This window comes from Tetranychus urticae, chromosome 3 (assembly GCF_039701765.1).
Source record: "Tetranychus urticae isolate SD_2017Ah chromosome 3, NJAU_TeUrti_SD_1.0, whole genome shotgun sequence".
In the NCBI taxonomy this organism is placed as follows: Eukaryota; Metazoa; Arthropoda; class Arachnida; order Trombidiformes; family Tetranychidae; genus Tetranychus; species Tetranychus urticae.
In genome coordinates this window covers 6873616-6897989 of record NC_142960.1, presented here as the reverse complement: position 1 = coordinate 6897989, position 24374 = coordinate 6873616, and the positions used below count along the sequence as shown (strand labels likewise).

The 24374-nt window shown below is 32.8% G+C and overlaps 7 protein-coding genes and 1 long non-coding RNA gene across 9 annotated transcripts; 5 read left to right on the top strand and 3 right to left on the bottom strand.

The window, feature by feature from the left end:
* Positions 1 to 1126: 1126 nt before the first annotated feature.
* Positions 1127 to 3044, bottom strand: LOC149093280 (uncharacterized). Its single transcript, XR_016200077.1, has 2 exons — positions 1798 to 3044; positions 1127 to 1720 (listed from the first exon to the last, which is right to left on the bottom strand). It is a non-coding gene; the product is annotated as an uncharacterized LOC149093280 (long non-coding RNA).
* A 309-nt stretch (positions 3045 to 3353) lies between these two features.
* Positions 3354 to 4403, top strand: ND-B12 (NADH dehydrogenase [ubiquinone] 1 beta subcomplex subunit 3). The gene is made up of 3 exons (XM_025161833.2): positions 3354 to 3742; positions 3841 to 4030; positions 4121 to 4403. Exons 2-3 carry the CDS (start codon positions 3858 to 3860, stop codon positions 4311 to 4313), a joined length of 366 nt encoding a protein of 121 aa, XP_025017601.1. The 5' UTR covers positions 3354 to 3742; positions 3841 to 3857; the 3' UTR covers positions 4314 to 4403.
* Positions 4404 to 4785: 382 nt separating this feature from the next.
* On the top strand, positions 4786 to 6767 carry PIG-S (phosphatidylinositol glycan anchor biosynthesis class S). Its single transcript, XM_015934799.3, has 2 exons — positions 4786 to 5552; positions 5636 to 6767. Exons 1-2 carry the CDS (start codon positions 4889 to 4891, stop codon positions 6667 to 6669), a joined length of 1698 nt encoding a protein of 565 aa, XP_015790285.2. The 5' UTR covers positions 4786 to 4888; the 3' UTR covers positions 6670 to 6767.
* A 1322-nt stretch (positions 6768 to 8089) lies between these two features.
* Positions 8090 to 10106, top strand: LOC107367114 (uncharacterized). 2 transcript variants are annotated; one of them, XM_089269535.1, is made up of 4 exons: positions 8090 to 8188; positions 8459 to 8954; positions 9047 to 9178; positions 9233 to 10106. In XM_089269535.1, exons 1-4 carry the CDS (start codon positions 8177 to 8179, stop codon positions 9355 to 9357), a joined length of 765 nt encoding a protein of 254 aa, XP_089125661.1. In that variant the 5' UTR covers positions 8090 to 8176; the 3' UTR covers positions 9358 to 10106. The 2 variants fall into 2 exon arrangements, with proteins under 2 accessions (XP_089125661.1, XP_015790284.1); XM_015934798.3 differs by having other exon boundaries at positions 9047 to 10106.
* Positions 10107 to 11685: 1579 nt separating this feature from the next.
* LOC107366961 (transmembrane emp24 domain-containing protein 1) lies at positions 11686 to 13482 on the top strand. The gene is made up of 4 exons (XM_015934608.3): positions 11686 to 11945; positions 12077 to 12197; positions 12688 to 12833; positions 13113 to 13482. The coding sequence occupies exons 1-4, from the start codon at positions 11748 to 11750 to the stop codon at positions 13347 to 13349; spliced, it is 702 nt and encodes a 233-aa protein (XP_015790094.1). The 5' UTR covers positions 11686 to 11747; the 3' UTR covers positions 13350 to 13482.
* A 686-nt stretch (positions 13483 to 14168) lies between these two features.
* Positions 14169 to 18508, top strand: LOC107366956 (uncharacterized). The gene is made up of 3 exons (XM_015934600.3): positions 14169 to 15062; positions 15291 to 17905; positions 18086 to 18508. Exons 1-3 carry the CDS (start codon positions 14632 to 14634, stop codon positions 18151 to 18153), a joined length of 3114 nt encoding a protein of 1037 aa, XP_015790086.2. The 5' UTR covers positions 14169 to 14631; the 3' UTR covers positions 18154 to 18508.
* A 151-nt stretch (positions 18509 to 18659) lies between these two features.
* On the bottom strand, positions 18660 to 20163 carry LOC107366960 (leucine carboxyl methyltransferase 1). The gene has a single exon (XM_015934607.3). It carries the CDS (start codon positions 20027 to 20029, stop codon positions 19097 to 19099), a length of 933 nt encoding a protein of 310 aa, XP_015790093.2. The 5' UTR covers positions 20030 to 20163; the 3' UTR covers positions 18660 to 19096.
* Positions 20164 to 20507: 344 nt separating this feature from the next.
* LOC107366959 (uncharacterized) lies at positions 20508 to 22827 on the bottom strand. The gene is made up of 4 exons (XM_015934606.2): positions 22529 to 22827; positions 21857 to 22360; positions 21645 to 21766; positions 20508 to 21169 (listed from the first exon to the last, which is right to left on the bottom strand). The coding sequence occupies exons 1-4, from the start codon at positions 22566 to 22568 to the stop codon at positions 20816 to 20818; spliced, it is 1020 nt and encodes a 339-aa protein (XP_015790092.1). The 5' UTR covers positions 22569 to 22827; the 3' UTR covers positions 20508 to 20815.
* Positions 22828 to 24374: the final 1547 nt, after the last annotated feature.

Sequence of the window (24374 nt, the reverse complement as noted above, 5' to 3'; positions counted from 1 at the left end):
AACTGGGAACAGGTAAGAAGAAGAAAAATGTTCTCGAAAAAAGAAGAAGAAGAAGAAAAGGAAAGAAGAGAATGAGTGAGAGATAAAATGCTAAGAGAGGGTCACTTGGGATAATTGCTGTCAGATGATGAAGAGATGATCAAGATGATGATGATGATGATAAAGTTTCCTTGGAGCAAAGAAGAAGAAATTTGCAAGAAAAGAAAAGAACAACAAAAAATTCTTCTTTTCTCTTCTCACATGTGAGTTGATAAAATTCAAGTCCAAGTGTTACCCATTTTCATCTTCATGATCATCTTTTAGCTAAAGGTGATCGACTTGCAATACCTTGTTAACTATTTGCTTACAAACGAGGTAAAAGCTTGTAATAATAATGAGCAACAACAGCAACAAGATATGAAAGTGACTCAAGGTACAATCAAAAAGGTAACCTTTACGATGTGAATGATGACCAAGGGAAAAAGGTAAAGGACTCAAAGGTAGTGTTTACCGTAATTGTTGGATAGTCTTTCGTTGCTTCTCGTTCAGGCCTAATGATGCGGGTTGTAGGCCTTAAGGGTAACCAGTCAGGCCAAAATATATACTGTGAAAGATGATGATCAGAAGGATGAGAAGGAAGAGGAGGATGAAGTTAAGGTTGGCGAAAGAAGGTAAAAAAGTGCAAAAAAATGGAAATCATTTTTGGATATCAATCAGTTTTCACTTTTGATTGGGAAAGATGCGGTGAAATGTTCATCTTTTGTTTTAACCAACATTTCCCTTCATTCAAGTGCTTCTAATTGTTGGTATTATCAGCAAAATGATTGACTCTCACTATGTGTGTGTCTTTCCGTGTGTGTAAAGGGTAAAATTATAAAGATCAACTGATCTCAATGGTAAATAATATATTGAGGGTTACCCTGTATTTTGCATATTTAAAAGCGCTTTCACTTAAACCTTTCAAAGCTTCATCTTTTTTTTCATCTTCATTTTCATCTTTTTTTTCTTGTTTCTCATCACTTAACTCTTTGCTTTGCGCACCTTCATTGATTAATAGTTGGCTGATTTGGTAATTTCATTTATTCATGTTATTAACTTGATTTACGCCAGTTAATCAATTGAAATGTGAAATGTTAATGCTCATCAATTTGAGTATTAAATCAGTAAAAAAGTCAGTGCCTTTTGATCAACTGTCAATGTTAATCAACTGCAAAGACAAAATGTTCAGCTGATTATTTATTCAACAGCAAAAAAAACTCAAAACCAATGATTATTATGTTGATGATGATTATAATAATGATAAATATTGTGAAGCTTTTTTACGCGCTAAAATATAAACTTATTTTGACTTTTTTTGTTGTTGTTCTGTCTCTCCTTTTACAAATATTATTTTTATATCTGCAACTAGAATAGCTTTGTAGAGCATCTTTCAGGCAATGGGAAGGTACAGAGTAGTGAAGAAGATGAGGATGATCAGGATGATGATGATGAAGGAATCACCAGTGACCGATGAGGGGTGAGCTTAATGACAGGTTTGGATGGCCTTAATGGCAGTTATTTGCCATTTTTTCAATCGTGACTTTAGGCATAATCTTCACTTCAATTCAAACAAAACTCAACATTCTCTCTCTCATCATCTCGATCATCTTCTTGCTTTTTTCTGTTCTCTCTCCTTCTCTCTCTTGTAGCTTTCCATGCAAATCATCCATAGTTTTAACGCCATCAACTTCCCGCCTTTGACCTGGTGGTAAAAAAATGATCACATTAACCAAAGATATTCATCTTCATCTAATATTTTGTTTTGTACTCATTTCTCACCATTTTTCATCATCTTTTTCTTTATCAGCTTTTCTTTTACTTTCACTAAAGCTTTGTTTTGCATGTTTCAATTGTTCAATTTTTCAGTCTCTTTGCCCTTCTCAGGTTTTACATTTTTTTCCTACTGATTCGCATTTGATTGAGCTTTATCATGTTTATCTTGCTTAAACTGTTGCTGTTAATCAATCATTTTGTTGTTTATCAAGTGTGAACAAATTCATCTTTGTCTTGCTTTGTTTTAAATGGCAATCGCGTAAATTTACAATTCCAGCTTGCTTTTTGCTCCTATTAAATTCAATCATTTGAATCAATTTTTCGATCCAGTTTTGCTCTTTCATATTTTATTTTTGGCTCCTTTCAGTCTTCTCTTGCCATTGTTTTGCCCATATTGTCCAGATACTAAAGTATTTCAATGTTATTTGAAGCTGCGAAGGTCCATTGAAAAATTTATATCAGGCATTTATCTTATCTAAAAAATTTGGATTCATTATTTTGAATCATATTAATTCGTGTATTCAATAGGTTCTGTATGAAACTTCGAAATTTCTGGGTCCTTCTTTTGTACTTCTTTGGCACTTCAATCGATTCGCATTTCCAGTTCAATAGTACCACTCCGTCAATATCGTATTAAAAGATCTCACAGATTGGCTTTTGATTGTAGTGATAGTCATAGAGAAGGTCACAGTTGCTTCTGAAGGCTGCTATGATTATAACCCATCTGATGTGAGCATTGAAGAATGATACAAAGTGATTCGATACCAAGAATGGGATGATTTTGGCAGTATAATTGTTCAAACATCATCGATTAAGCTCATCTGATGGTGATCCATAATGAACGGGGTTTTCCACCTGCTTCACTCTTTTAAAATTGTTTGAAGGTATTCGACATTGTGATCAGAAAATAAGCCATTAGTTGACTTTCACTGATTGACTCAACCTTGAGTGTTGCGATTAATTAAACATCTATCCATTTCGTAAACGAGGAGCTTCAATCAGATCAAGATACAATTGAAATGAAATGTCTTTAAATTGTTGATAGTCATTCACATTGAATTGAATCATCAGTGTTACGATTTCTTTCAGGTTAAACACGAGACATACTTCCTTAGTTGCAGTTAGACGGAAAAGAAGCCAACAATAGCATTCTTGGTGAATGATTATTCATCAGGAACTAATTAAATTCAATAGATAAACAAATAAAAAGCAAAATCAAACCAAATTAAACCGGTAAAATGTCCAGAAATTTTTAAAGAAATAGTGGTGCCCTCTATTAGATTGCATTAAAACATGAAAATAATATTTTGAGCTTTTCATTGGTTTATCTTTAAATAATTTGATTATATCACTTTTATTAATTTTATTCAAGATGATTTAATTCCGTTAAAGATATTTTATTGCTTAATTAATACTTTAAGTCTTTCAAACGAAAATAATTCATTTTAATTTTTTTGGATTTCAAAATGACTTTTGAATTTACCACCAAATTTTCTCATGTGACTTTTGTTGACTTTGTATACAAAATTGGGAAGGATTGATAAAAGGTAAGATATTTCAATTTTTTATTTTGATTTCAGTTTAATTATTTGGTTTTCTGTTGTTTTTTATTTTACAGATGACAACCAATGTCATCAGATGGTAATCAAGCCTTGGGCGATCATATTATATCTATATTTGAGCCTGTTCTAGTTAATCTAGAAGAGCAAGTTAACCGTGTTGAGAAAAGTCAATTGGCATTGAGAGGTCAACTTGATTCACTTTTGGAAACCTTACGCCTGTTGAAAGAAAACAGTGAAGGAGATCAATTTTTAATAGTTCTAGAGGATAAATCCAAAAAATTGATTGCCTTGAAAAGGAAATTAACTCTAGTTCATACTTTATTGCAAAACAGCAACGAGCGTTGTCGTAAACTTATTACTGCTCATCCAATCGTTGAAAAATCTTAAAGGTGTGTAATATATTTAGTTATTTACTTTTTATAATTTGACTCCACATTTCAATTTTGATTCTCAGTTTTAATTGATTTCTTCTTTTGAAATTTTAAAGACACTACAAGTTTCATCATGGGAGGACATGGAGGACATGGTCATGGTCATGGAGGACATGGCCCTCACTATCCAGAAGGTGCTAAAATACCTGATTGGAAACAGTGGAATGTTATTGATGACAATTTTCCTGAGCTTGTAAAATATCGAGATAGATTAGCCAAAAAGGGCTTGAAAGATCCATTCATAAGGTAACTTATCAATGCCAAAAGAATATTTATCTTGAAAATAATGCATATAAAATCATTTACATTTTCAATTTTGAATCTACTTTTTTGCAGAGATTATGCTTGGATATACGATCGAAGAGTTTCCAAGCCTTGGGATTCATTCAAACCTCTATTCAGTGGTTTCTACATCGGAGCTGGAATTTTCGCTGCCATCGTTATTAAGAAGACATTTTTCGATAAACCAGTGGAAAAAATAGATCGTTATCCATTACTCAATGAAATGCAAGATCGTGACTTTGAATAATTCTGTTGTCATGTTTAGCTTTTACTTGAAGAGATCAGATTAAATTGTAAAATTTACTAATATTAAATATTAATATTCGAACCGGTTGAATGTTATTTGAATTGAAATTCTGTGATTATACTCTAAAATAAGTAGAGTTTAAAAAGCTAAATTCAGATTTCAATAACTAATCCTGGTGGACTTGGCTTTTCGAGTCGAATTTTCACTTTTTTTGCAGTAGCTTGACACTTTCATGCATTGATTTTCTAGTTTACAAGCCAAGCTGCATTTTCAAATCTTGAAAAAGTATTAAATTTACAGCTTTAAAAATGTATTATGAATGTTTAAAATGAGTTTTAAGAAAAAAAATTGAATAAAATAATATAAAATGACCAATTTGTAGGCTCATTTAGATTTGAAAGATTTTTACCTGACATGTGAAATTTTTGTGTGATCCCCTAACAGATGCAACTGTCTCAAAACAAATGTATGTTTGCATCCTTAACCGTATAACTGGGGTGATTTTCTCGTTTAATTTTTTTGTTATTTATAAGTTATTTAATTAAATTTTTTATTTCTTAGCTATTTAATACAAAATGAAGTTTAAACTGCCTCCGAATTTAGAATCTACTGGTGTTGATGACGATGACAATGATCTGGTAAGCAGAGATGACGGTGAATCCGATGGAGATAAATCTTCAGATGTAAACATCACTGGTCTAGCTTCATCCATATTTTACATTATAGTAATTGTTGTTGTTGGATTGCCAGTTTGGTTTAAAACAACATCTCCTTCCAGATACAGTTTACCTGATGTTGCATCTTTAATGGTCCACCTACAAACCACGGTTAATGCGGTTGATATCAATGTAGTGATTGGTGTTGATTTGGACAGACAGTCTTTAGTGTCACAATTACCTCCAAATCATATTTCTTCGGATGGTAGTGTAGCATACAAGATTGATTGGAGAGTTCGGAAGATGACACCAAAAGAGGAGGATGTTTGGTCTAAAAGCAAATCACTCGATTCGTTTGATCAAGAATTAGCTAAACTTGAATCACACCAAAAGCCAGGAAGAATTTACATTTTTCTGGTTGACATGAATAATGTCCGTAAACTAGGGAAAAGTGTGACCGTTCTAGGATCAAATAGATTCATCTATATTGGTGTACGAGATGAAGAAATGAGCGTAGTCGATGCTGATGAAGATAAGTCACTAATCATGTATATATTAGACGCATTGGAAACAGTATTAGAAGGTAAGTTGACAAATCTGGTGAACACCCATTAAAATTTCTGTTCAATATCCTGTCTAACCTGAATATCTTTGTTTCTTTTTCAGCTAAACAGGATCGTCTTCTAACTAGTGCTAGTGATATAGATGAAAAGGAGAATATAAAATATTTGCTGAATCGAGAAGTAAATTTAATTGTCAACTTCATCAGTGAAGATATCGAAGACTCAACAAATTTTAAAACCAGACAATTAATCTCAGATGCACGTAAACTTGGGGAAGAAGCGTTTATACAACATAGTGGAATTTCCAATTTAATATCAATTAATTTTATGAGTCAAATGGTTTATTATGGTTTTGATTCAAATTTTATTGATAAAAATCTCGTAACCGATTCAAATGGACAATCTGCTGGTAATGAACGACTTTTCGACAAAGCAAGAGTTGGCCTTCTATTGAATGCAATTGAATCACGAATTGTGGAACCTAACATAAAGTTGACTTATCATCTTCACGTCATCATCCCTTCATCATCCAAAAACAGTTCAGTTTACTTTTATGACAAAGAATCTAAATCAAAATCTTTTGCAGCTGAAACAACTTATCGAGCTGGAATATTTTTCTGGAACAAAGAGAATGATTTCAACTTAGCATTTAAATCTTTCATGAGAAACTTACTGGGTATCTCATCTATTCAACCAAGTAATTCAATCCGTCGGAATATCTTCTTTTCTCAATGGGAATTGGACTATCTAATGAGACAAATGACTTTACAACATTTAGCAAAAACTCTATCATCGCTTGAATCAATTGATAAATTGCTCGGAAAATTGAAAAATATTGTTATCTTCAAAGAGATTGCTGATAAAATGAATACAGCAGCTGAACTTTCACACCATTCTATTGATTTATTGTCTGAAGGAAATCTTATGAGAGCCAACGAGTTAAGTGGTAAAGCATTTGATGCCTCTGAAAGTGCTTTTTACGACCCATCGTTACTTTCCAGATTATATTTTCCTGAAGACCAGAAATATGCCGTCTATTTTCCATTGTTTTTGCCTGTATCAGTACCATTGGTCCTCTCGATCTGGCATCTAATCAGAATGTATTATAAAAGGAAGAAACATACAAAGAAAGATTAACGCAATGTAATTTAATATTCAAATTATCAATATTTTTTGTGGTGTAAATTTTCCAGCTCAACTTTAACTTAAAATAAAATTGGATCTTATTTGATAAATTCAACTCACTTTTAACAATCGAGGGAACCTTTTCTCCAAATTGCCAGAAAAAAAAGTAATTTTGGTGAAACAAAAACGTTTTTTTGCACAAATTTGATGGCTAAAAAATCAAATTGAGTTGGGAAAAGCCAAACCGTCAATGTCAAAATATTGGAACCAAATAAAACTCAAAACCAATCCATACATATCCATACATTAGTATGTCAATAATGACATACTAATCATACATGAAAAGTATTGAATATTTAACTCTATTAGATAATTTACATTGTCCTACATTAATTATGCAGACTAGTAAATTTACGGAAACTAAAGATTATGAGACAGATTATGGTAACAATAAAAATGTATTGATTAACTATACACTTAAACCTTGGCTGATAAAGAAAGTGTAAAGGATAGGCAATCCGGTTGTTGTCATTGAATTGAACCGGTAGATGTAAGTTGATTGTTTTGCAAGGTTTCAGTGAAAGTAAGATTTGTTATTGGTATGGCGAAAAAATATTTTACCTGAACATTTAATTCGTTTCTTATTACAGGATATCCTTCTTAAAGTGTTAACCAACTTTGCTTGGTTGACCGAGCGAGTTAAAACAATATCTTTGAACAAATTACGACTGTGGGCAAATATATCCGCCGGTTTCAGGACAAAGAGAGTAACATGATGAAAATGATAAAAATATTAAAGTAAATATGTGAAATAATGGTATCACCGAGATAGGCCAAATAACACATGGTTGTGATAAAAAATGTCGGTAACTTAAATTGGGAAAAACTGAATCAGAATATCCGACAAAATGAAGCATAATCTTGTCATAGGTGAGTTAAAAGAAGAAGACTTAATAAGAATTAAGAAAGCTCAATAGTTTGCATTTTTCCACTAATCAGATTGACTATTTGACTGCCAATTCAGGTTCCATTTTCGGATGTTTCGATTTCTTCATTGAATAATGGATCGATCACAAATTATCTTCACATTTATAAAGAAACAAATTCATTTTGTCTTGCGTTTTCTCGTCGATGTTTGATAATACAATTTAAAATGCTCAGATTAAATCAGCTTTTCTTAGAATTGGTTATTAATTTTGATTTTTGTTCCTTTTCCTTGTGACCTTATGGATGTATTAAACACTAGTTGACATAATTGTTGCTTAAACTACGCCGGTTAATGGTTGACCTCTTAATCATACAGTTATAAGGTTGAGCTTTCATTTTTTCAAGAAACAAGTGGAAAGAGGCGGGAATACTGCAAAGGATAGGGAGGAATGAATTCTTTTAACTATATAAAGACAATTGAAGACAATTTTAGATAACAATTGACAATCAGTGAACAAATAGTGAACAACAACAACAGTGAAAATTTATTTAGTGATTTTACGTGTAACATTAGGAATAAACTACTAACAATATGAATCCAATGGTATGTTTTGTATACATTTCTCTTGTTTTTGTGTTTCATAACAGTTTTTATTTTGCGACTCTTGCAGTCTTTGATAATGTTTTCCTATTTTAAGGCAACTCTGATCGTTCTCTTTGGATATTTTAATTTGCTGCAGCAAAATAATAACCTGTGATTTAATGGAACCTACTTAGTTAATACAATTTCCACTTAGTACTTTGGATTAATTTGAATTTGTGTGTTAACTTGAAACTAATTGGATAATGTATTTTCATATACCTCTTTCTACAGATAATCAAGTTTCTTTTTGTGATATTATCACTCAATTTGGTCACAAAAGTTGCCTGCCAAGGTGAAGGAGATCTTGGCGGTCTCGATGGCTTAGGTGATCTCGGTGGACTTGGAGGTGATGGAGAACTCGGTGGTCAAGGAGGCCAGGGTGATTTAGGAGGTCTTGGTGGTCTTGGAGGTGATGGTGGTGGATTCGGTGGAGGCTCTGGAAATGGCGGAGGCTATGGTGGAAACTTTGATAACTCTAATGGAGGATTTGGAGGCCTAGGTGGTAACCAAGGCGGTGGTTTCGGAGGTTTAGGTGGAAATCAAGGTGGATATGGTGGACAAGGTCAACAGGGTCAACAAGGCTTAGGAGGTTTAGGAGGTTTAGTCAATGGCTTAGGTGGTCTTGGTAACCTTTTGGGTCTCGGTGGATTAGGTGGACGAGGTGGTGCTCCTGGTGGTCTTGGCGGATTAGGTGGATTAGGTAATCTTGGTGGTCTTGGTCGTCAAGGTGAGTTCAATAGTCAAAATAACTAGATTTTGACTAGATTTTGTCTTTACGATTTTCGACTTTTTACAAACTTAATTTTTTTGTGTTCTTAGGCTATGGAGGACAAGGTGGACAAGGACAAGGACTCGGTGGTCTTGGAGGCTTAGGAGGCTTAGGTAATTTAGCTGGTCTTGGCGGTCAAGGCTTAGGTGGACAAGGAGGACAAGGTCTTGGAGGTCTCGGAGGTCTTGGTGGCGGACAAGGCTTGGGTGGACTTGGAGGTGGACAAGGATTAGGAGGACTCGGTGGTGGACAAGGCTTAGGTGGTCTTGGCGGAGGACAAGGTCTTGGTGGTCAACAAGGTGGTTTAGGTAATTTAGGAGGTCTTGGTCTTGGTAATCTTGGATTAAGAAGGAAAAAGTAATTTAATTAACAATTCATTATCAATCTAATTAATTATCATTTACAAGGATGTTGATCATAATGATGTGAATTTGTTAATATGAAAAAAAAGCAAAGCAGAAAGAGTTATGAGAATGTAATTTTGGAATTGATTATAAACGGAAATTCATTTCTACTATGCAAAACTATTTTTCCGCTTTCGGGTTACTCAAGTTTGTCCATCAAAGTATTTCAAGTGGAACCCCGAAATAAAAAACAATTTTTTAATTGGTGCCACCGACGGAAAATAAGGTCAAATCTGTATATGCTCCACTGATCATCCGATTTTTGTAACAAAACATTTTCTCTTTCCTAATATCTTCATCCTTTCTCCATCCTCACCTGCACTTGTTAATATTTTATCCAACCACAACAATTTTTTTGATTGTTGCTAACCTGAAACAATTTACCCAGGGCCAAATGAATTAACTCGATCCTAATCTTGCTTTTCCCTTTCCACTTTCATTTCAATAATGTGATTATTATGGATTGCTTTCTATCATGTAGTTACAATTTTCGCGTATTATTTGTCTTCCATTTATCTTTCCATTTGCATATTTATGCTAAACTGTATTTATCATGTTCATAATTAAGGTATTACAATCGCTTCTGTTTAAAAAGTAAGACAATTGGTCAATTGGTCTGTAAATTGAAATTGAAATTTATATTCTTCTAACCTGTTGATGGAAAAACTTTTCATCCAGATTTGATTAAAAGACTTCACTCAAACTACTTTTCTCTCTCTCTTCAACTTTTCGATCCAATTGCCTGTTATATTCTTGAGTAATTTGTAATAATAACTATTGTAATTAAAATAAACTTTTGAGACAATCAATTGTCACGATTATATTAATTTCACTTCGCACAATCGCATCTATAGATTGTTGCAATTAGAGTGTTAGAAAAGATCGAGTACTCGTGAAGCAATTGATAAATTTTCCAGTTGTCTGGCCGTGAAATTGAATGATTCTGATCACCCAGTAATAAAGCCTCGCCATAAGTTCTGATTACCATACTATTTCTGATTAAATTTCTGATATTAAAACGGATCTAATAGAAATTCAATCGAAATCAATGTTTATTGAGTTATTCATGTGTAATTGCACTCAAAACCCTGATAAATATAATCAAATTGTTGTCAATGAAAATTAAAATGAATTTTCCAGATACAGCTTTATTCGCTCAATGCAATTACAATAATTGTATCAATTTTTTTCGATGTTGCTTTTCAACATCTGTCTTATCTATCATGAATTAGGGACGTCAAAAATCGGGTTTTTTCGGGGTTAAAATTTTTCGGTGGATGAGTGTATTGATACTTTTCAACATATTTAAAGGCTAGTTACTGAATTTCAGGGTGATTTATCACTGCCAAGACCCCGAAATCAATGAAATTTGAGAAAAATTGCCGAAATTCATGAAAATGAACCGAAAGATGCCGATTTTTCCAAAATTTACTCTTTTTTATTCCTATTTTTTGATTTTTATGATTCTATCAGACAGTTTCACGTCTAACTTTTGCTTACTATAGCAATGGTTACTTTTTAAGTCTACAATTTTTTAGGGGTTTCGTCTGAATATAATTTCTCTTTCTTTACTTGCGTATTGTATAATGTCTTAAATTTTCATTCACATCCAATAAATGTTTTTTAACTTTTTTGTTTTTAAAAATGCCTAAAACTAGCCCAAAAAGTGGAATTTTAAGCGCCGAAAACAATAAATTTTATCCGCCGATTTCGGCCCCGAAATTGACTAAATCTAACCGCCGATTTTGACGTCCCTAATCATGAACTACATGCATTGACAGATGACTTTACAACATTTTTGCAAAAACTTTGTCATCGCTCTGATCATCAATTACTTGAAAACTGAAAAACATTGTCATCTTCAAAGAGACTGCTGATAAAATGAATAGAGCCACTCAATTTAAATGTAAATTGAGTTTCTGAGCGTATTTTGCAATTTTTTTCAATTGATTGAGCTTTACATTATTGAGCAACTTATTGCTTTGATAATTTGTTTTGCGTTTATTTCATACTAAATAAAAATTGATTTGACTCTGATTCAACAATGTCTGTTTTCACATAAGAAGGTGATTTTCATTTTAACGAGCTTGCTGTAAAATTGTGTATTTCATAAAATATTTTATAAAATTTCTAATCTTAAAGTGCAACGTGAAAACTATGTTAATTGAAACAGAATCAGAGGTGACTTGAAAACTGGAGAGAAAAATGGAGCTTCAGTAGGATTGTACTGCAAAGAACAGAATCAAGTTTGTGAGTGAAAAGTGATGCTCAAGCACATTGAATGTTGATGTTTTCTTTTTCTACTACATCTGGTTAACATGTTTTCAAATTAGTAACTTACCCGATAATGGCCAATGATTTTGTTAATTTAACGTTTATTTTTATTGTTATTTGTTGGACTATTGGTTTAATTAGTTGTGAAACATATCCAAGTCCTGAAAAATTAGGTTTTGCTTATGAATTTAAGATACATATTGATGCAAGTAAGGAAGAATGTTTCTATCAAATGGTTCAAGCTCAGTCAACCCTCTACGTGGCATTTCAGGTGAGTGTTCTATTTGAAATTTCACTTAATTACTCTTACAAATTGACCTACTATTTAAAGTACATGGACATGAGTAGATTCAAATATCTAATTATATCTCTTTGTTTTGGTGACAATACTATAATGTTTAGGTTATGAGAGGAGGTGATAGTAAAGCTGGCTTCTTAATCAGAGATCCAACTGGAGCAACAATCCTTCCTTACAAGTGGTCTGAGAATGCTGAACATGAAGAATCTTCAGTACATAATGGAGGTAAGAAGCAATTTATACAATTTAGTTTGAATTCAAGTCAATTCACTCCGATAATTGTAAGACATTTGCTCTCGTTGTTTACTTTTGTTTACATCAAACTGTAGACCTAACCTAATCTGTTGCATTCAATGAATATCAACATGTGTAAAAACTCTCTTTTTGCTTTTGGTGTCTACCTTTAGTCAAATTTCTTGAAAGATTACAGATTATAATTAACTATGGTAAAAAATTCATACCAATAGTTCACAAACACGTTTCAGTTTTTATTTCTGGTAATGCTATCGTCCAGTCACTCTTAATGTAAAGCCGGTTTCTCACTTTCTATAAGGAAAGTGAAAATTTCAAAATGGCTTTTGTAAGCTGCTGTATTGTAATAGCTTTAAAATGACTGAGATTTTCATTGAATGTGCAACAAAACAGGATTAAATTCTACACTACATTGTTTATTATTCATGAATCTAATATTTTGTTATTCTTTCTCCTTCTCTAGGTTATTACCAATTCTGTATTGACAATTCACTCTCCAGGTTTGCCTCTAAATTGGTTAGTCTTTATGTAGCGTCTTACAAAAGAGATGAATGGGATAAATATATATCTGAACTGACAGCCAACGATGTAGCAGTTTCAAATTTCACGGTAATTATTCGTGTCCACGTTCATATCATGTTCTCCTGCATTCAAAATAGACGCTGATGTATTTGTCCGTCGGTCAATAAGAAAACAGAGAAGTTGGTAAAATTTCGCAGGCTTTGTCAGTATTTGTTTTTGTATTGATATTTTTAATTTTTATCAACTTCACTGGTCTCTTATCAATCTTTTAACCAAGCTAACAATCTATTTTGTATGCTGTGTGATTTTTCGTTAACCCATTTTTACTTGACATTATTTGCTAATTTATATTTATTCTCTCCTTAGGCTTCTTTATCAAATGTTGACAAAAATATTGGAACCATGTTGAAGAGTTTAGATCAATCTCGTCGTCATCATTCTCATGATTGGTATTTAGTAGATGGTAACAATCGTTATATTCAAAATTGGTCTATAGCTCAATGCCTGATTATCGTATTATCATCTGTTGTTCAAGTATTTGCTGTTAAGAGATTTTTTACTGCAGATGAAAAATCATCATCTAAAGGCAAACCAAGAGCTTAAAAGTATTCGCTATCAGCTTGATCCATTACAAGTTCCGAGCTGCTTCTCTGTTCTCTCTATTGCCTTTCCGTATTTTTTTCCTCCAATTTTGTGTAAATGAACCATTTAAATCATTGATTATTTTTATTTATTACCGAAATTCCAATTATTTAATGAAGCTAACTTCGATGTCCTTTGGGCTGGACATTGAGTGAATGACATTTTTATAAAATCAAACTCAAAAAATCTTGAAGTGAGATCAACATTCTGCTGTTTCATTGAACTGATCTGCCAAAAAAGGATGTAATACAAGATATGTATTCAGTTTTACAAAATCAATGATTTGCCATGGTTTGGGCTGCTTTGTTAATCGAATTAAATGACACTAATCTGGTCGATAGTTTACAATCGAACCACATTTGGTTTTTAAACATTGACTAAAAGCTTCATTGAAGTCCATTGAACTTTCTTGTTTTTCTATCAGTATGTCAAAGGAAACCTCTCTATCTTTAACAATTTAACTTTGAAGATAACTTTTGGGTTATCTGGCTGTAATTAATAACAGGTTGGCCTTCAGAGTTTATTCAGTGAAATTTAGAAAGTTGGAAGTAAAAATCGATTCTCAAGGCTAACTACATAGTTTGATAATCTTCATTAATTATGAAAGCGCAAAAGTGGACGAGGACATTTGCTCCGAAATTGTACTGGATTGATGAACAATTTGAAACAGAATTTCAGTCAAACAATGTACCCGATGGAAAACTTACTGATAATATTGACAATATTTATCATCAACTTATCTGAGTGAGCCTCAATCGCGATAAGCTTGGATTTCAGACTATATTATGTTCCTAGAAATTGTTTGAAGTGTTAATCTACTAATATGCATTTACTCATCGTCTCTGATCCCAAAACAATCACCATAGACTAACCAATCATTGATAAAGTAATTGTGACTTCAAGGATAGTAAGAAGAAACATCTTTAATCTTCTCACTATCGACTTTCTACATTGAGCTCACTCGTTTACTTTGGTTTTGCTTCTCCCAGTATCACCTTTCTACAACTTTTGACTCATCTTGTTTTTGTTTAGTGGCTATTTTTTTGTTTAGTTTCTCCCTACAATCACTTCCATCCCAACCATTTGCCATATTAATTTGTGTCTAATTAGTGTCTTGTTTTGTAATTTTGTGCCAATAAATTGGTTAATGTGTACAACATTTGCTGGTTATCCTGGTTTATGGTTGCATCATTTACTTTTTGTTTAACCCTCTCTGTTTCCCACTCTCAGCTTTTGTACAGAAATGAGTCAAAAAGATGTTATTTCCTGTGATTTTGTTTGTGAATGGTTTGATTTTCTTCGTACCTGGATTTCAAGTGAATCCGATAACCATGACGAGAATAGGAATACTGAAGGAAAATGCCTACCTGGATATGAAAATATAAATGACTCTGAGGAGGAGGATACAAATGCCCAACCGAAAACAACAAATGTTACATGTTGCAACTGTGATGAAAATTTCTTATTTTTCGGTACCAGCACTGGTTGGATTTATTGTTTCTCTAGAGGTGGTAGACAGGCTAAAGGCCCCTTATACGAGCATCATCCGGTTAACTGCCAAATTATTGGGATCCAAATTCCCGATGAAAACGTTGTATCCCTTTTACTGCCTCATGGTTTCATTTTGTTTAATTTTGTTCAAAACGAAATAATCTACTCTTGGTCCTTACAAAGGTATGGCTAATTTACAATTGCAGTCTAAATCTGCCTTGTCACATTCTCATAACCAACAATTGTTATGGTCTTATCTATTCATCACTTGAATTTTCATGTTATAAATAATTTTACATATCTCTGAGTACATCATCTGTTATTTATTCCAATGAAAAATTTTGTTTGGTAATCATTTAAATGGAAATATCGTCAATTCTGACTAATTTTTTCGTTTTTTTTCTTTTTTAGGTTCGATTGCCAGCATCCTCAATCAACTGACAATTGTCCGTCTATGATTACTTCAAAATGTATTTATGATGAAAGTCGACATCGATATAATGTTTTCACCGGAGATTCTGTTGGTACAGTCCGTTGTCATAATGTGATTGAAGACGAAACAGTGACTATATTCAGTGAAGAGAACAATCAATGTATAGAGAATGTAAATAGAAATGACAATTCCGATAGTTCTCAGTCGACTCATTATCATCAAATTGTACAAATAGATGTTTACAGTCCAGATTTACTAGTAGTATCAACTTGTTTCAGATCAGTTATTCTTTGGAAAAGTATTTCTGATTCCTGGACAGCTATTCAAGTTGGACTTAATGTAAGGAAAGTTTGCGGTCAATATGGTGCCATCTTTCATAGAGAGGGAAATGTCATTCTTGCTTCTCGTCCTTCTATGCATTTAATTAAAGCAAATACCACTGATGGAAGTGTTGTTGAAACATTCAAACTTAAAAGTGCCAAACCAGTGAAAAATTTGAATCTCTTCAGAGAAGTAAATAAACCTGGAGAAAGAAAGTCAACATCAGCCGTGCCTATTAATCTACAAAATACCCCTAATGTATTCAGTTTGGGATTTCTACTGCCTTTACAAATCAATAACGAAGATTATATTTGCTCATGGAATTCCCATTCATTGCTCATTATTAAACTGGACGGAACTTTACTTGTTAAGGAATATTCATCTATCAAGATTATCACTGTTAATGTGTCTTATTGTAAAGGGTTTCGAGATGTAATTATTTTACGTGAGGACTGGACTATATTTCGTATACGTTTTATTATTAAAAATTACAAGGCAAGAACTTCCGATTATGGAATTAGCGAAGTACTTAAAGGTACACTTGGCAACCAAAATCTTCTCAATCTACCTAGTCAGGCTTTTAATTCATTGGAAGGAGAAATAAAAAAGATTTATACCATCATGCAGGATAAAATTTATGAAGGAGGAGAGAAACTTTTGACGTACACTTCATTTGATAGTCTTAACGTTCTTCGACGAAATAGCTCAATGGATAACCAGCTGAATCAAAAGAACGACACATCGGAATCGCCCTCTCTCGATCAAACAACTGATTGTGATAATGATGAAATCCTGAGTGTTCCAACAAGTCCCCTATACATTCATCAAAGAATTTTGAGAAAAAACTCGGCAAATTCAAAATCTGTTACAGATTCTGAAAAATCCGAAGAAGATGTACTTTTTACTGTAAGCCAAACACGCCTGTCAAATTCATTCGACGTTGACCCAACAAGATCAAATTTATCCAATTCTAACTCAATAGAAGATTCTCATGATAAAAACGATAGAACCTATTCTGATTCTGATGTTGATATTGCTGATGTCAATGAAAATATAGAAAATATGGAACCCCAGGAATGTTCAGCTGATAATGCGTGCATTAAAGATCAAGCCCCAACACAATCTAACAATTCTATCAACCTTGATGGATTAGAGCTTGTTAAAAAGTTTCATGAATATAGCTCTTCCAATTATGCATCAGATGTTAAATCGACGATGATCCGTGATGGGGTGAATATTTTCAAAAACATTGAAATTTTAGATAAAGACCAAACTCCAGACTATATTCCATCAATTATTGAAGAGAGATTGCAACTTTCAAGTGCATCGAGATCAAAGTCACGCTGCAGCTCAATAGATGATCGAGTAAGAAGCTATGAATATACAGAAGAATCAACTCCAATAGAACCCGACGAAATAGTCTGTATTCCAGTTCAAGAGCAAAGACCTGTTAAAGATGTTGAATGGCAACTTGCTATCGAAAGTACGCACAACTCTGGTCAGTTGGTTATTAAATATTTCTGTGCGTCTGCATATTCTGATCTAGAGTCGAATTCATATGTTTGGTTATTTTGTGTCTCTAAAAATCGATCAAAGCTGGTTTACTATCCAGATTTTGAATCACTTCGTCTTCCTCCTGGCAATAACAAAAGATTTATCATGGGTGCAATCAAGAATAGAATTTATATTTTTAATGAAGACAATGAACTTTGGACGCGTGAGGGTGTAGATGAATCTGGATTAGCAATTGTCCCATTAGGCTCACTAGGCACTAAATGGACTAACGTTGTTTTGCCTAAATTGCCTTCAATCCGATTTACGAATTTATCCTTGTGCTCGACTGACTTTATTGGCTGGCTTTCTGATGAAAATGGTGATGTTTGGCTTACCAAACTTGAAACTAATTCTTGGACCAAGCTTCCTCACGACCCTGATAATAAGTTTCATGTTAAAGAAGTTCAAGTCTGCCCAGTTGATTCTTCTCTGGTTTGGTGTATTGACTCATTAAACAGACTATTTGTTCGAGCTGGAATATTCAACACGAGAGGAGACGAAGACGAACATATCGGTGGAATGGCCTGGTTACCTGTTCATGCTCCGGTCGAAGTAAAATCACTTGCAGTCTCTTCAAAAAGTGTTTGGATTCTAAGTAAACAAGGTAATCGACTCTTCAAAAGAATAGGAATCCAACCTCCATCCAGTTATGTTGGTACTGATTGGCAAGAAATAAAGGCACCAACTCTGTTAAAAGATTCCCTAAAAGCCATTTCAGGTAATGAGAACAATGATAGGAAAATTATTTCTCAATTGTTAAGTAAATATCAGAAACCTCAATAGCAAATAAGATCAGCTAAATAAGTTGATCGATCTTTTGCTAATGAGTTTATGTTGTTTACTATCTTGGTTTCAATTTTGTCATTTGATTAATTTTGTTTCTTATTCTTTATTACAGCATCATTAAATGGTGACATTTGGCTGTTAACAGAACTAGGATCCATTTGGCAAGTCTGTGATCTATGAAGAAAGATATCTATCAATATGAATTATTTTTTCATTATCAACTTATTGTATTGTGATTTTTTCACTCCATTCGTCCAGATTAAGGCATGTTTATATTGCTTTTCACTTGGAAAATTATTTGTACAAAGATAAAAGGTTCTGATTAGCCTCTAATTATTGATTCAATCCATTAGAATATGTATTTTCATAAATTGATGATCTTGATCTCGTGTTAAAATGTTTATCTTTTTTGCTATTTTTTATCAAAAATTTCCCTGCTCTTTCCATGTACTTAGTATTATATTTTGTAATATTGACAGATAGTGATAAAATAACTATCTTGCGTCAAGAAATAAAAGAAAATGATATTTTCTGTTTACCAAATCATCTAACCAAATAATTTGTGATGATATGCTTTTTCTAATAATACTAACTTTTAAAAATCGAAATGTCTATAGTAATTGATCAGTGAACACAATATCAATTGGAAATAATAAAATCTGATTAACCGACAGTAATAAACAAACTTAACTTTGTAACATTTATTTATCTTTAAATTTATTGCGTTACAGATGTATAAAAATGAGAATTTGAATCGAAACATTTTCACTTCAATAAAATTGAAGGATTAAAGATTGAAGGGAAGCAGTTTGGTTTAATTTGAAAACTTGAATGATTACAATCATTATGGTGCATTAACACAAGTTTTCAGACTTCCAAATCATGATTGAACTTGACAATTGACATTCAAACTGACTAGGAGAATAGAATTATCAACTAACTAGTAAATCATAACATTATTCGGAATGGAAATGGTTAAATAAAACGGGATAAGATCTTGAAGCAGAAAGAATAGAAATGGGACTGAGTTTCGAGATAATTTGAACCATCATCATATTACACAAAGTTAAATCAAATCTTAGAAATAGACGTAGAAGGTAAAATGCGAAAATGAATTTCGTATCTAAAATTCAATGTTGAAATCTGCCAACCCTTTCTTAGCAATCACTAAGCAGTAATGGGTCAATAATTGTTCCAGAAGATTAGCTTCATCTAGAAACTCAATTCGTTCAATACGATCTAGATCTTCTCTTGGAATCCCGTGACGGTAAACATGATACATATCCCAGGCATCAACATTGTCCCAGCCATTGTTGGTAAAACGAGACTTTTGGCTATCCAAATCTTTACAAGAGTCCAAATCAAGTAACTCTACATCTCTTTGTCTCAAATTATCAACCATTATCTGACCAAATCTATCAAATATATTTATTTGCTCATAATTGATGAAAAAGGCGTTCGTAAAATTGGATGATATCCAGGATATAAGATTGTTTGAATTTTCAACTGTCATGTAGATTAATACACATTCAGCGAGAAATAATGTTGGCAGATCGCGATCCAGAAGACATTCATTGAACAATTTGGTGGACAGGTTGTTTGTATCACGTAAATCAGCAGGTATTAATTTATAAACATTAGATTGTAATTCCATAGGATTGAATTTAATATCCTCTCCGAGAGATGATAATAACTCGGGTCGATGCCTGATATGATAAATTTTCCTGCTGGTGATTCCGTGTAGATCAGCATCGACGAAATGTTTAATAGTAGAGGCATTTTTGGAATTTTCGGTCAGTCTCCAAAATAGAGTATCAAAGCCACAGCCCAGATTAACAATTTGACACTGTTTACCTTGACTTTCAACGTAATCCAGAAATTGATCAATGATGATTTTGATTGAGACTACACGAGCATAATAACCACGATTGATTTCTGGTGTTTTACGTTCAATGGTAGGTTTTCCTTTGGAGAAAAGGTCAATATATGGATCTTTCCAATAACCAAGTCTGATGGCAGCTCTTTTACAATTTGTACAGTCATCGTTGGTGATCATTTTGCTAAAATAAGATAAATAGTTAATTAATAATTAAGTTGAAACGAATTGAAATCAAATAATCACTTATAGTTGCTGTTAAATTTAACTCATTATTCACATGTTTACTTGTTTCAAGCAATCTCGAACAGTTATTTTTATTTGTTTATGTAACTTTCAAGGAATCAAGGTACGCTTGTGTTCAACGCATGCCCGCAGACGAGAATAACAGGTGAGATTTATTTTGACGGTTACTATGTGTTCAGGTTCAGACTGAAATATGAATTTAGAATTTTTGAATTCTTGAGCGATTAATGTTGTAGTTAATTTAGCGTAGGGCTTTGGATTAGTGTATTAGATAAATTCAGAAGGTCCAAAAAACGTGACTTTCAGATCGAGTGAAACAAAGGTCAACTATCTCCATCTAGCAGTAGCAATTAGCAATAGAAAAAAACATTTATCACTTTTCAAGCAACCAATAACTTAAATCAATAGCAAATTAGCATCAAAATGTTTTTAATCAATTTCCAAATAGTCATGAAGGTCGCTCTCTATCTGAATTTCAGGAATTCAATTCCATTCCTTCCTCAGAAGGTGGCACAGTTTACAGGATAGTATAATAATAAAGCTTTCTTAAATAGCAATATGAGGGGCTTACAATATGCTGAGGTTTGGTATTTTTCAACGTTGAGACAAAGCGAAAAGAATTTCGATGATTTGGTTCGGCGATGAGAGGTTAACAAGAAAATTAAAGGAAGATGAAGTTTATGGATTTACAGCAAAATGAAAATGCATTGTGGTAAGACTCTAGTAATCAAATGATGTCAAACTTGGATCAAGTTCTTCGTCAAATATCTTGAAATATTCAGAGTTAATGTGATAAATGCCACATTTAGCAAGAAGACGATAAAGGTATTGTTTTTCTCCAGGTGGGGCTTTGAGCTTGAGATGAGCTTTTTTGCTCATTAATGATCCTCCAAAAGCCTTCCAATCGAAACCAGTTCGCTTACTTTTACCGAGCTTTTCATGGAATGTTTTGATCAGGTCAACATAGTCATCTTCTATTCTCATTCCAAGATCTTTGTATGTTTTTGAGATTCTGGTGACATCAGTCCAATAGTTGGGAGTATCGTCTTTACTTTCAAATTCACATTCTTTAGTCTGTTTTAAGAGAAGAGATAAAAATTTGTTTAAAATAGGTGAATTAGCATTAGATACTCAAAAAGATCTCAAGCCTCACATAATAAAAGACTCGTTAGTCAACAGTTATTGGATATACTTTATATAGATGAAATAAAGTCAAGAGTATCTACTATCAGTATTAGCTGTAAGAACACTGTAACATGAAATAATTGACTTAGGCACTCAAAATTCAATAGGAATATGTTTGTTTTATCACATTTCAAGGCATGAAATAGAAAAAAATTGTTGAAAGATTAAAATGAAGTGTTTTCCGCTGAAAATGATGTTTATGACTGATTCAAAATTCTCATAAGTAACTTTCCGAGCAATTATCTTGCAATCTTGATATTAAGAGAACAAGTATGACCTTTAAAAGCTATTGTTTTGATATTTCTAGTAAGTTTTCATGATTGAAATAACAGGTGATTTTCCTTAAATAATGAAATCAATATACCTCAGTTCCAACTGTGTTATCACAATGAGCAACAAATTCCCATCTTTCTTTAGGAGTGCAACTCTTTGCTGGACTAGGAACGTCACAACAGGCTATATCAGCGTTATTTAAAGCTGTATCATCTAAAATACAGGAAAAAAGACAATTAATGAAGTGATTAATTTTTTGTGCAAAGGGACAGGAAGATATTTATTGATTGATAGATAGCTTACCATTATCAAGAACATCGCTTCTATCCCAACTTTCAACAAGCGTTCTCAATCCACATAATGCTGTTCGCCTTGGGCATAATGATTTTGTCAGCCATTTACCCCAAATAGTACCATCTCCTTCATGAACCAATCTATCAGAGCAAACCATACGAAGATTATTGGCACCAGTATCATCCAAAATTCCTTGACTCTTTTCCACTCTCAGTTGAATACCAATGGCTGTTGAGTTATCAACACAGGCATAAACCTGGCCCCAAGATCCCCAATATCCTTGACGACTAGTAATAAAATTGCTATGATTGAAAAATCCACCAACAGGACCACAAAAGAATCGAATTGAGTTTAATGCAGTATCATCACCAAATTCACCTCTCGGTGCTTCAACCTGTAGTTGGAATCCATTGACAAATTGACCAGATGGACAATACTCCCAATTGCCCCAGGTACCAAAATCGGAATATCTTGGAGTGTGAATAATGTGTTCAGCAGAGCAAATGAGGAAGCCTGGATTGAAATGGCAAATCAGAATAAGCGAGAAAAAAGAGTAACAAAGGAAATATGAGTAAAGGGAAAATTAGGTCTCATTATGGAAATGTTGATAGAAAGGTGAAACAAAGCTGAGCAGCTTACCAAATAGATCGCAATAAATGATTAATTAATGAAATTACTTACACTGAATAATAAAAACCAAAGAGGTTAAAGACATGTACATTTTTATGGCAAGTTGATTGAAACAATAGAAAATAGAAATTTAGCTTTTATGGAACGCTTAAATATCTTTATGGTGTGAATTGGTTGACAGGAACAATTCAGTAACAGAACAGAGGTTTAATTTCATCACAGAGTAATAAAGACTATTAAATAATGTTCGGAAGACCAGTGATTAGATAAACAGTAACTATAATCAACTGATAATATTGGACAACAAAAAAACAAGAGATCAGAAGGTATAGAGCAACATTTATCAGAAGAGTGTGATAGTGTTGTGGTTGTTGTTGCAAGTAGCAGCTACCAGGATAAGAGAGGCTGAAAAAAAAGAGGGAAGAAAAAACTAGGAAAAGAATCAAGTTTACTGTAAACTGTAATTGATAATTATGATGGTAATAGATATAGAGATGATTAAAGTGACACTGATGGTATTGATATATGGTTATTTGATATGATATTGATTTGAGTAACTGAAATCACTGGTTAGCTTGATACTTCAGTTTTAACTAAAATATTTAAGAAAGGATAACATTGGCGAGGTTATCATTTATAAGAATGATTCAATAACCAATGGTAAATATTATCTTTAAATTAATTAATTTATTTGCTTTATTAGAATAGATTGAAGCTAGAAAGAGTTAACTTTTGAAAGATTGATATCGTCTTCCTAATCGCAACTACTTTATTTGCTTAGCTGTAAAATATTAATGGTTAAAGCATATAAATTGAAATTAATTTCTCAAATAGAATCTATTTAACACTTTCATCATTTTAAATGATTCAATTGTTTGAAATGCGACAACCTTCGACTAATTCCAACGAAAACAAATTAGGAATAACCTTGACTGGTATTTCCTGGCTATCAAAATAAATTCAAACTTACTGGACCTAATCATTTTAATATGCATACTAATAAGCAACTCAACTTGCTTTTTGATATCCAAGCTACAGCAACTGAAGAAATCTTAAAACCATTAATATTTATGTTGATTAAAGTAGTTCACATTAATCGATGAATCAAACCATGGTAAATCAAAGCACTTTTATGAGGGATAATAATGTAAAATTAATGGTAGATATGTCTTTAGCCGTCTAGATTTTAGTGTTGAGGTTAGACTTGCAGCTAAAGCTTAAGTCTAATGAAAAAATGAAAATTATCCTTTGAATCCGAAGTCCAATGACATTAAGCCTTTAGTCTAGCTTTGAATCCAAAGTACAGTTTACTAATGGATTATGTTAGAGGTCATATTACAGCTAATTGTTGTTGGACTCTTGTTTATCTCACAAGATATCGTTCTTTCAATATTCTTAGCATTTCAAGTTTCACTGTATAACCAATAAAATAACGATTTTACAAACGGTTTCCATCTTATTCAATTCAATTTCATTTGTAGTTGAAGTTATATTTAAAAAGGTGTTTCTTAATATTTCTTAGTTATGTTGAACTCTCAGGAAATTTTGATTGATTGTGAAGTGAACTGTGATTCCCACCCGAAAAAACGTAAATCTTGGAAGTGGGATAACTTCGATGAAATAGATGGCCAACGTTTAAAGTGTAAAAAATGCAACGCAACTTTCAGTGGTAAATCTGGCAGTGACGCTCTTAAATATCATTTTAAAACTCACCAAAGGGTAGCCAATGATCAAACACTTGATCAAATCAACAAACCAACTAAAGTCACTAAATCTTTTGAAGATAACTTGATTAAATTCATAATGGTAGGATATTTTGCCCTTAATTTGGTCGACGACAAACCTTTCGAGCTCTACTTCTCCCTTTCTCCAACATTAGAAACCATTTTAATGGTTT